At 29.9% G+C, this 12445-nt stretch overlaps 1 protein-coding gene across 1 annotated transcript; it reads right to left on the bottom strand.

Moving 5' to 3' along the window:
• Nucleotides 1-509: 509 nt before the first annotated feature.
• On the bottom strand, nt 510-7588 carry AP1A (agamous-like MADS-box protein AGL8 homolog). Its single transcript, NM_001255745.2, has 8 exons — nt 7177-7588; nt 3546-3624; nt 3078-3142; nt 2893-2992; nt 2700-2741; nt 2152-2193; nt 1565-1680; nt 510-998 (listed from the first exon to the last, which is right to left on the bottom strand). The coding sequence occupies exons 1-8, from the start codon at nt 7359-7361 to the stop codon at nt 893-895; spliced, it is 735 nt and encodes a 244-aa protein (NP_001242674.2). The 5' UTR covers nt 7362-7588; the 3' UTR covers nt 510-892.
• Nucleotides 7589-12445: the final 4857 nt, after the last annotated feature.

Genomic DNA, 12445 nt, shown 5'->3' with positions numbered 1-12445 from the left:
ATAAATAAATAAAAGAAAAAAAGCTAAAGAACGGAAGTCAAGGTGACCAAACCCGACTTCCAAAGACAAAAAAAAAAAAAAAAACGTGTACTTTAGGAAATTTTTCCCAAAGTAGTGTATATTCAGTATTATGGAGAGAGAAGCGGTATACTCCAAGGAAAAAACCCGGTAACTTACCCATTTATTTATTTTCAATTCAGAATGGACCTTATCAATGAGAATTTTATCTTGTATATAGGTGTTAAGCAGTAGGCCTCCCTTTATAAAATCAGCTTTTTCTTGATAATATTACCTCAACAGGATTCCTTTCTTTTATCTTTTCATACTAATGTACATTTAGAATGTTATATATTTTATGACGGTTCAATACAACCGTCGTCGTAAACATCCACACTTTCTACGATACCTGATTCATCGACGGTCGACAACCGATATAACAAACTACAAATAACCGATATAGTATGTTTTTATTGTAGTATTGTTAGGATCTATCTATACACCCAAAAGTCTAAACCTTCAACACTTGATACACAAAGATTACATTCCATTACACAAACTCACTATATATGTGTACTGAAATTATGTTTACCTTCCGAATTTCTAGGAAGAGAGGCATGTAAAGTCCAACTTAAACTTTTGATAAGAACCAAGCATACATAATTGACACTATATATGTATTGCAGGTCTATATCTAGACAGGCCATACCATATAATTTACTTAGCATCCTTGAAATGTAGTAGTCAGAGACACATTACATATCTATGATATTCCAATTGAACTCATTGGGTGGTGTTCACAATTCAACACATAGACCATTTTACATCTTATAGGGTAAGCTTTGTATTCGCCATATTCATATGTAATTTAAAATTTTAGGTCGTTAATACTCTTCTATTCATTTGAAGGACGAAGCATCCAAGATGGAAGAATGGCATTTGCTCGGGTTGGAGTTGGGGTTCCTTCATTATCTCCTTCACCCCTTATTTGTGAGGACTCTCTGCATCAAATAACCCATTTAATTAATTAGTATATTATCACTTTTTGTTCAAATTATAAGGTGAATGAGTAAAATAAATAATGCCTCTAGAGACACTTATTACTGACCCATTGATCGTGCTTTAATTTCCATAATTTACTCTTCCTATCTAGTTGCATTGCATCTTTTTAGAGCATAATGTATTAGATTATTACTTCGATTATTCATAAAACAATTCTTATTCCTATTGGTACTTTTCATCGCGTTAAATGAAATAATAAGACTTAGTAATTACACGTTACAATTCAGGCAAGGCAATGAAAATGCAATTTTTTTTTATAAGCAAAATATTTCATTAATAAGAAACCAAAGCACAAGGCGTGTCGAGGTTTTAAAATACAAGGTATAGTACTAGCAAAATGCAAGATGTTAATAGTGCTACCCAATAGTTTCATGCAACCCTATATATATGCACAAATTTTAGTTAAGGTAAGGGTTAAAAATTCACACTTACATTCATACACAAGCTCAAATATAGAAAGATGGTTGAAAGACTTTTAGGGACATAGGAAATTAAATGCACTAACCTAATGTTTGATGTCTCCAATGGATGAGGTACTAGGGCAGAGGAAGTAAGATCCATTTCATCACCACGCTGCTCCATTTGTGCATGCTGGGCTAGTGCCTTCTCTTTCTCCTTTATCTAGTTTTCACTCAAATTAACTTAGTTATAGACATATAAAGTGAAATTTATAGTAGTGTGTTTGTATCTGCGTAAATACGTGCGTTGCACTGCATAGCCACTTCAAAAAAGAGAAATAATGCAGAAGCAGCAAATTATAGCTTCTATTTTTACACACTGAAAGATTGAGGTCTGTTTGGATAAATTTTTTCATAAGAGCTTATAAGAAAAAGACAAATGAAAAAAATTAAATTTCTTTATAAGTTTAAATTAATTTATTTTAAGTTATTTTATAGAAATCTTTTCATATTAGCTTCTATAAGTTTATTTTAAATTTTAATATTTTTTTTATTTCTTCTTCTATAAATGCTTATATAAACATTTATCTAAAAAGGTGTTAAAACATGAATCCAAACATACATTTAGTATCCAAAGTCCAAACTAACTAGAGTCAACTAAAGTTGTTGATTAAATACAAAATACATTAATTACCTTCTTTGCGAGAGTGTTATTTTGTTCCTGTAGGACCTTATCCTGCATCATTTGAACATAACATTTAATCATTAACATGTACAGTTAGAGGATCCAAAAATAGCACTGGTTTGATATAAATTAAGAAATTAAATTTTCAATATATTTTATTATTTCAAATTAATGAAATTATAAGATACCCAATTCATGGTAGTATCAATAAATAGAGCTATGTCTGCCTTTCCTACTGTGCATTCTCATGTTTGGGGTCCTAATCATATATATGCCTTCTATATTAGAATATACATTTGTGTATTGTGCAGTGATAATATAAAGGAATATTTTTATGTGGCCAATGACTTCTCTTGCCATCATACATCAGTTAAGTTTCCCTCAAACACCGCAATAAAAAAAAATTATAATATTTACGAACATGCTATATCCATGAGTTAATTCCTTCCACTTCTTGAGGAAGAGAACAAAATTGTTTCCACCTTTTTATTGATTCGTCGAGCAATGGTTATTTTGTAACCTATACTTAATAAAAAGATGAAAGCAACAAGACTCACCTTTTTATGAAGCTCTGAAATAGATTCATGCATGATTTGGTTCTGCAAATTATATAATTAAATAGTCAGAATAACAATGACATTGAAATTATCAGATTAATCTAGTGATAAAAGAAGAATGAAATAAATGAGAGCTCGTGGGTTCATACTCCACTAACAAAAAAACTAAAGATTAATATGGGTATGGTTTTACCTTCCGTGATCTAATGTGTTTTAGAGCACTATCAAGTTGATGTTCCAAATTTTGAAGCTCTTTGATACTTAGGCCCTCCAAATCTTGTCCCATAAAATTCCTGCAAAATCATTAGGAAAACCCTATTGTTTTATATTTTATTAATTTACACAATACAAAACTCCTTACTCGAATTGATTTGATACCTTTGATTTTTCTGTAGGACTTCCAACCTTGCTTTGAGCTTTGCATGTTCTAGAGTCCAATTTTCCTGACATAGTATACGATATAATTAGTGTTCTGTGATTCTTATAATTTTCTAAAGCAATAACAGCAAGTTGCAATAGATATATCTACTTCATTTTTAACTGATTAAAACAAGGAAATAGTTTGAATTTCATCAGTTGAAAATTTCTCTTAATTTGAACAAAATTGACATACATGTATAAAAATTAATGCATATTCAGTATGTTTAGCAAGAATTCACCAAAAAAAAGTATGTTTAGCAAGTAAAATTGGTAAAATGATCGTAGGTGGCGCTTAGAGAAAGGAAAGGATGATATCCAATAATTATCAATTAATATTGTTTTACATCAGAGATTACTAGCTATCAATTGATAAATCAATCAATAAAATGAGTTCATGCAGATTTATTATAAGAGCTGATAACCTACAGTTTGTGGTTGATCACTTGCAACAAGCTGCCTCTCTGCATATGAATACCTCTCATACCGTTCAAGAATTCTTTCCATACTGTTGAAAAATGAAAGGAAAGTAAAAGTGAGCAATGATAGTGTATTTATATTGATAACAAAGCCCAAATATTAACCAACATACAGTACTTAATTGTTCAAAGATAGCTTCATGCATGCATGATACCTGTATTAAAATACCTAGAGGAATAAATTCAAATAATTTTTTAAATTGACACAAGAAAAGAGAAAGAATTGCACAAAGAGACTTCCAATTTTTGGTCAACATCACAGTCATGCACATACACAATAAAAAGGAAGTATTAGACAAAGATATTGGAAACTAATTAAAAATATAATTACTTTAGGAACGACTTTTAAATAAATTATTATAAAAATAAAAAAAAATCTTATCATACATGTCATCTCAATCTATGATTTTATATTGTGAATAGTGAATATATTCTAACTATATTCAAACAAATCTAAGCGATACCACTACCATGAAGTGAAAATTTTGATCCAGAGATACGACTAAAACTCGTCCATACCTTGTGTTATTATTTAGAATGTTAAATATCTACTGTCAACATTCCCATTCATAAAAATATTTTCCTATATTTTTAGTTTTATTTTCCTAACTCTTTTTATTAAAGAAAGATATAATACCCTCTACCTTAGTCTTACCATGTTCTAACCAGGAGTATCCAAATTAACATTTTACCGAATATGGATTTAACCCATGGTGGGATGGGTAACTTAGGTGTGCTTCCAACTTTATATTGTTTAATCAAATAAAACAAAATATCATTATGAGATAGGACAATGAGTACTCCAACCCTTATGCATTATTATGCATTGAATTAAGTACAGGACAAGAACAACAATCCACATTTTTCAGAGGAAATCTATAGCAAAGATCTTACTTTCGTTAGATCCAAAATACTAACCAATTCAGTTGAAACATGCTTAAATATCATCTCATTCTTTTGAAGATGTATGAATCAAATAATTAATTAAAAACAAATTAATCATCATCCATACCCTTTTCTTCCTCTTTCCTCTCAATTTTAAGATTCCGATTTTATGACTAGTAGTCAATCATCAAGGACAAATAGTACTTTTAAATTCACTAAACCGACTGGGATATATGAGGCGTTAACTAAATATATATCTCAGTATTTCACATATAGTCATCCAATCCAAACTTTGTATATTTATTTCTTTTTCTTTTTTCTTCATTCACACTCGATATTATACCAAGAATGGCGTCATGTATTGGTAAACAAGTCGCACTTCAAGAGGGAAAAGCAAAGATAAAATTTACAATTAATAATCACTTGTTGAGAGGAAAAGGTTTTAAAAAATAGTTCACTACTATGATTTCAGCCAGAACGTCATAGTCTTTAAGATGTTTACAACCGTAACATATAATTGTAATTGCATTGAGTGTATTTGTTTACAATTTCCTGTAATATATATCAAGGTACACGATAAAATCATTACAACAATTTAAAACCTTAGATCATAGGAACACCGCTAATGCAAATATAATCGAGCATCATATATAACAGAAGGACCTCGCCTCTTGAAAATCTGTTGATTTTACTTAGTTACAAGGTATTAAATCTAATTTTTTAATACAAATTAAACACGAAATATATAATTTAGCACAAATTGTAAGCTTCACCTTGTTCCCTGGTATACCGAGTGATATATGTTCGTTCCAAGGATTAAAAAAGGCTCACATGTGTCTCCTTTCGATACAGCACTTTAAAGTTTTGAGTTATATATCTCAATTGAAAGCTTACAGTCTCAGTTAGAATTCAAAGTATAGTTGTAATATATTGCCAGAGTTATTGTACTTGCGAATAGCATTGACTTGCCTGATTTCAAACTCTTATAATACCTTTAAAATCTTGGAAGATTTTGTAACTCAGAACGTATGTAAAATGACATGATATAAATGTTTAACATGTGTACATTTTAAATTTATTTTTATTGTTTATGAGGGGGAATAAACGTTAACAAAAAATGCTCCACTGTTATTAATTTGATATCTAGTCTAAACCAAGTTATAATGAAGAGGTTGTTAAATTAAACTCATTTTAAAATTAGAATAAGTAAAACCATGGTGGAAATTCAATAACAAATTATAGAAGAGTACTACATAGACTATAACAAAAATTTCTTTTATGCTCTTCCATCATGGCAACACTCGAGTTACACTCCTTTAATCTGTGCATGCACAGAGTGTGTGCCTAATATCTACACTACACATGTTAATTTATCCTAGGAAAAAATGTCAGTAAAATCAACTTCGGGGGCCAAAGTGAAACCAGGTTAACTAACTTGAAAGCATATAAACTCGACAAGAATATGGGACAACGGGATTTTAATCTGTTGTAGTAGGAGCTAACTCATAACAAAAAATAAAAAAAGGAACAGGAGTTAAGTTAACCACAATTTCGCATGGTAAAAAGTGGTGCATATACTCGAGTGTGATATTGATTTTTGGTGGGTTTTATAAGAAGCACTAATAATAAGTAAATAACAGCTTTTATTTATATATAGTCATGCAAAGTGTTCTATATATTCTAAGAACATCAATTTATATCTAATTCAACCCTAAAAATTAATACAAACATTAAAAATTATCTTTCACTTATATATATTATCTTAATTTTATCGGCGATACTTAGGTTTTTTTTGAATATATATAATTTTGCAAATTAATTGAATCGGTTGGCTTGAATGAATTAATTTATATATATTGATGAATGAATGATGACCCTAGTGTCACAGTGATCTGTCACTTTTCTGGTTCCTCCTTTCTCATATTTGTGTCTGAGGCTGAGGTTTGTCAGATCAGCCTGCTGCTTTCAAATAGCGAATCACGTTCGCTTTTTATATATATGGCCATGCGTGCGGAGAGAGTGATGATGTAGTAATAAGTTAGTTTTTGTCGATGTTTTATAATAAGTTAGTTTTAGTTACACTTCCAAATCCAAACTATATATTAAACTGATGCAAATTGCGGTTATGACGCTCATCATCAAGTTATGCTAAAATAGTAAAACTAAAGTATATGCCACTGCATGATGACAGATCTTTTCAAGTACAACAAAACGAATAATTAAACGACAAAATAGATATATATGAAGATTGTTAAGCCTAAATAATCATAATCATAATGAAAATTTGAGAATTGAGTATCCAATTACATCAAATTCACACTAACTACTAAACCCAAAGGGGGATTAATTAGAAACTAATTGAATATTAGGGGATATTAGACCATAAGAATAGCATATCATAATAAAGGGGATGATTAAAAACAATTATTGAAAATTGAGAGGCATATGTATATAGCAGACAAAATTGACAGAGACCCATCCATAAGCAAATTAATAAATTAAATATGATATCAAATAAAGAAAATTAAGCATGAGAAGAAAGAAAGAAGACTATGAGAGTAGGATCATACATATAGTAGGGATTAGAATTAGATATATAGAAGAGATCATGAGAAAGAGAAATCAAAAGGGTTGTTGTATATATATAGTACGTAAAAGGGTATGGTAATAATTAAATTATGTGCATATATACATACCATGGATCGCTGGAGTACTCAAAGAGTTTGCCTTTGGTGGAGAAGACTATGAGGGCCACTTCAGCATCACAAAGCACAGAGATCTCATGTGCTTTCTTGAGCAAACCAGACCTTCTCTTTGAAAACGTCACTTGCCTATTGATCTTGTTCTCGATCCTCTTCAACTGCACCCTTCCTCTCCCCATATCTCTCTCTATCACACTCTATTCTATTACACACTTCAATTAATTTCTAGCACTACTAATATATATATGATCCTCTCTTATTATCACTACTACACCTACAAGACAATTCCAACACGAATTTCAATCATTAATGATATAGAAGGTCGTAGTAGTAGCACCCTTCAATTAATTTTCCTCTATCGATGTATTTTTCCCTATTCTGCTTTCTTAGTGTTGTTCTTCTTTCTGTGTATGGAATGAACTCTATGATTTATAATATGCTATCAACATCTTTATATTTATGTACGTGAGAGCTAGTGTTGTTGTGGGAGACGAATTTACATGAGTCATGACCGTGAGTCTCACCCCTTGATTCATTCATTCATTTTTTTATTATTTTATTTATAAAGTGGGCATTATAAAACATAAAACAAAACAAGAGGACGAAAAATCATTGGTTATTGTAATTATATTCCACGAAAAGAAAAGGGAAAAGTGAAAGTGAGAAGGTGGTTTTGTGAAACCAGAGCGGTTTCGTCAAAAACGTTGTCGAGTTCGGATTGGACAAAGGCATTATCGGAACAGTCCGTTGTTCCCAGTCTTCATGTACGAATTTCTCGTTGCGTGTTTACTTCCTCGGGTTAATTTTTCTAGTATTTTCATTTGCTTTTGTCTTTTTATTAGGCATATATCCTTAATCTTTGTTACAATTTACATGGAAGAATATAGTTTTCTTTTTCTATTCTTTTATTTTATAAATTGACAAAAAGTATATAAACTTTTTGCTCCAAAATCAGTTATTTATAAATAAGGATTAAGAAGCATTATTATTAGCATGTATCAAACTTGAAAGTCTATATATAAACTTGTGAGAGTTTTATAAATTTAACTCATGGACTCCATTAGTAAACTTATACTTTATATAAAAATAATAATAAAATATTTATAAGTAACATATCAGTTAAATATTTTAACAACATAATAAAGCAAAATAGTAAAATATAAATTTTACTTACTTAAATAATCAAGTCTAGTATTAGATAACAATAATATAACTTACGGAGGTGATATTAATGGTAGAACATTCTCATTGAGGATTTGATGTTGTTTAAAAACAAGTGTTTAATATTTTTAGAGACGAGTGTTTTTTTATTCAGGAATAACACACTAAATAGAAGTATGATGATTCTTATATGCATAAAAATTAATCCAAAATGATATATATTTTGGTCTAATTTTGTAATTTGCTGACTCGTTAGTAAATTTTAGAGTTTATCGAGTTTAGAGTCTACATAGTCCACTAAAAATAGATTTTACACATGAGTCAACTCGTAAAAGATAAATGAATTCCTAAACTTGTAAGAATTAATAAATTAACACAAGATTTTGATAACCAATGATTATTGAGTTTAAAAATGTGTAATTCTTTTATTACCAATTTAATTTTAATATATTATCTTTAGGATGGAAGAATTTACACTCATCTAATAATATATAATATATTTATCACATTATTTAATAAATTTAACATCTCATGCTAACAGCCTAACAATAAAATTTAATTCTAAGAAATTACTTGTAACAAAAGAAAAATAATTTGAATGGACCCGCAAACTAATATATTGTTTAATCCACGTAGATGTTGATGTTGTAATGATATTATGAATGAAAGAAAGTGGAAGTTTTAATGTTAATTTGTAATTTTGCCACCGCCTTTTTGTCGTTTCCATTCTCATAATTTAACAAAGAAAACCTTGGAAACAACGTTTGAACATTTTCAAAATTAGGCTTTAGTTTGAAAATATTTTCTAAAATATAAACAATATATCTTTTGGGTGCGTTTATTTTGATCATTTTTTTGTTTTCATTTTCAAATAAAACAAAAAAATAGGCTTCATAATATGTTTGGTTAAAACTTTAAAATCAATGTCTTTGAAAATATTTTTCAAAAAGAAGTCCAAAACTGAAAATAAATAAAAAAAAGTAATGTTTTGAAGATTTTCTCTAAAAATGAAAACATGGTGGCATAATTTATAATTTTAATCATTTATTTTTTCTCTTTCTGTTCTTTGCTTTCGTACGTTCGAGAGAACCAATATCTTAGTTTGTAGATGCAAAGGTAAAGGTGGGTAAGCGGGGCGGTCCGTCCCGCGTAAGGCCCGTCCATATAAGCTCGCATTGGCAACGGACCAGACCAGTCCGCCCCGCTTCTTACACAAACCAAATAAATTGGTTCGCTCCCGCCCCGCGAACCCCGTGGGTCAAATGGGCCGGTCTGCGGGCCTAGTTTTAAAAAAATTTCAATTTTAATAAAAATATAATACAATCAAATTAAGTTCAATACAAATGTAAATAAAATTTCAATAATTAGTCAATTATATCAATAAAATAAATAATGTCTTAACAAAAGAAAATCCAAACAATAAATCTAAAATATGAAATTTAAACATCTCCAACAACAAATGATTTTATATTTGAATTAGCTTGAGTCTTCTCCATCTCCACATTTAAGAGTACAACAACAATGAATCAGCCCCAACAAAAATAGGATAAAAACAAATTCTAGAGAGAGAAGAGATTTTGCGTGGTGGCACAGTGGTGGGCCGAGGCTGTGCCGTTGTGGTGTGTCGCGTGATTGGGTGAGTTTGAGTCGCGTTTTGTTTTCCTTGTAAGGGAACGAGTCGTATGACTTGTGTGCGTGCGTGATTGCGTGGTGGAGAAAAACCGTGAGGAGAAGAAGTGTTCTTAGTCTACTACAATGATAACTGCTAAATATGATGTGAGCTATTTTTTATAATAAAAATATATTGAAATATCTTTAAAAATATTTATTTAACAATTATTTTAAGCTTAAATGATAAAAATTGATATTTTTATTATTTATGACTTGTAGATATGAAAAAGATAAATTAAAATAAAAAAGATCAAGAAAATATTAAAAAGGAAGATTTTTAACATGTTATCACTTATCTTTTTTAATCTTAATCTTTTATTTCTGTCATCTTTTATTTTTTTTATCTTATCCTTTCTTATCTTTATCATCTTTTAATTTAAATTTTTTATTTTTATCTTTAAATCTTTATCTTATCTAATATATTTCTTTATCTATCATTTTGAAAGAAAAGTTTAAAGTAAAAAAAAGAAAATCAAACCTAATATAATTGGGTCAGGATCACACAAATCAAACCTAATGTCGGGCTACGTGCAACCCGTGGACCCCCAAACCCGCATAGTCAATGGGTTAAGCGGGGCGGGCCCAAAAATATGACATAACCATGAACTGTTTAAAAAAAAATTGATCCTTAACCTGCGCAGACCGCGGGCCCCACGGGTCAGTCCATGGACCTGGGCCCGTTTACCCACCCATATGCGAAGGAAAGGGAAGGAGGGGAACACTCCCTATGCATATGCTTGTTTTTTTCTGTGTATTTAATCTTTTCTTCTATTTTTTTTTCTAAAATACACCTACATCAAAAATAATTCTTGCATTGTACCTGTGTTTCAGATGTGGAGAGAAGTCGGAGTTAGGGAACCCAACTTCTCTTTGTTTCATTTTTTTATAATTTAAAAAAATATCTTTTATTAAAATTTTAAAGTTAAGAAATAGGAATTGTGAAATCCGACTTCTCTTTGGTTTTATTTTTTTTAATTTATTTATTTTAATTAAATTTTGATTTTTTTAAAATATTTTTTTTATAAAAATAATCTATTTTTGTTAATATTATTATTTTATTTTTTAAATAATGAGAATATTTTTTGTTTAATAATGTATTAACAATCTTAAATAATTAATAGTCTTAAAATAAATAAGGTAAAGTGATTAAAAAATAGATTGATTAAAAACACAATAAATATATAATTATCAGATCTTAGGTATACTATATGAAGAAATTAAAATAGTCAAATAATGAAAAATACTAACAATTGGAGAGACAAACATAGTAAACGAAACATACTAAAACAAAAATAACAAAATGTACTAATAATAAAAATTAAAACATGAAAATGACGAAACTAATCATAATTTGAAAGGTGTTGTGCAACGGACATGTTTTCTTCCAATGGTTGAATTACTGGTTTGTTAAAAATAGCTAAAATTTATATTGGACAAAAACGCTTTCAATGGTTGAATTCTACTAATACCTTTAACACGTCTTCATTATTTGATATTCAATTAATCTTTTTCAATATTTTGTATGGTCTGGCTGTCGAAAGAACAATTGTCTAACCAGTTATGATTCGTGAATTCCATAAGGAGAAACCCCTATAGGCACAACTTGCTTGATGACATCCTTAAGTGTTTCGATGCTACATCCCAAAGGAATTTCAAATCTTATTGGGTTTGTTCTAGTGAAGGAGCAACCCAAAAAATCGCCTTGTCATGGTGACTTTCACTTGTCATTGTAATACAACATTGCATCATGAGTAGGAGTGGTGGTGGATCGAAGTAGGTTGAGCATACCATCGGATTTTATGTTGTTGGTACATAATAATTCTATAGGACCAACACATGGGTATTGTTCATTGCACATTAGCATTGTGCAAACATCATCATCATTTTTCAATTACAGAGAATGTAAAAAAGATTGTTGACCTGCATCTATGGATGGTTGTCGATGGTAGATTTCATCCACAAATTGGTTGGTATTGGAGTAGGAAATTGAAAATAAACACCAGTTTGGATGTAAATGATTGATCCATTTGGAAAAACGAATGCTAATCTCGAGTTAGAAGTGGTCTGAGTGTTTGTTTCTACCAAGAATGCCATAATATTGAGATTGAATTTGGTTTGTGAAGGTATGTTGTGTGGAAGTATGTGGTTGTATTAAGGGTGCTTGGTGTTATTTATAGTTGTTTGAATATTTACCCCATTGATGTGTATTGAGACATGTTATTACTCTAATTTTGCTTTTATCGATACAATGCATAGTGTTGTCAATTTCAACTGTGATTTTATCCTGCTACTTGGTGCACCAGACATCCATTATTACTTTCAAACTTGAATTTAAATTGTGAGTTGTCAATTCAATGTCAATTTTGTTGGTGAAACATCTATTGTTTTTCAAAGACATCGGTAAATTGCAAAATGTTGTCAATTTGGATTG

This window comes from Glycine max, chromosome 6, assembly GCF_000004515.6.
Source record: "Glycine max cultivar Williams 82 chromosome 6, Glycine_max_v4.0, whole genome shotgun sequence".
Classification (NCBI taxonomy): domain Eukaryota; kingdom Viridiplantae; phylum Streptophyta; class Magnoliopsida; order Fabales; family Fabaceae; genus Glycine; species Glycine max.
Note: the sequence above shows the minus strand (reverse complement) of the source record. Positions and strands in the feature narration are given on the sequence as shown.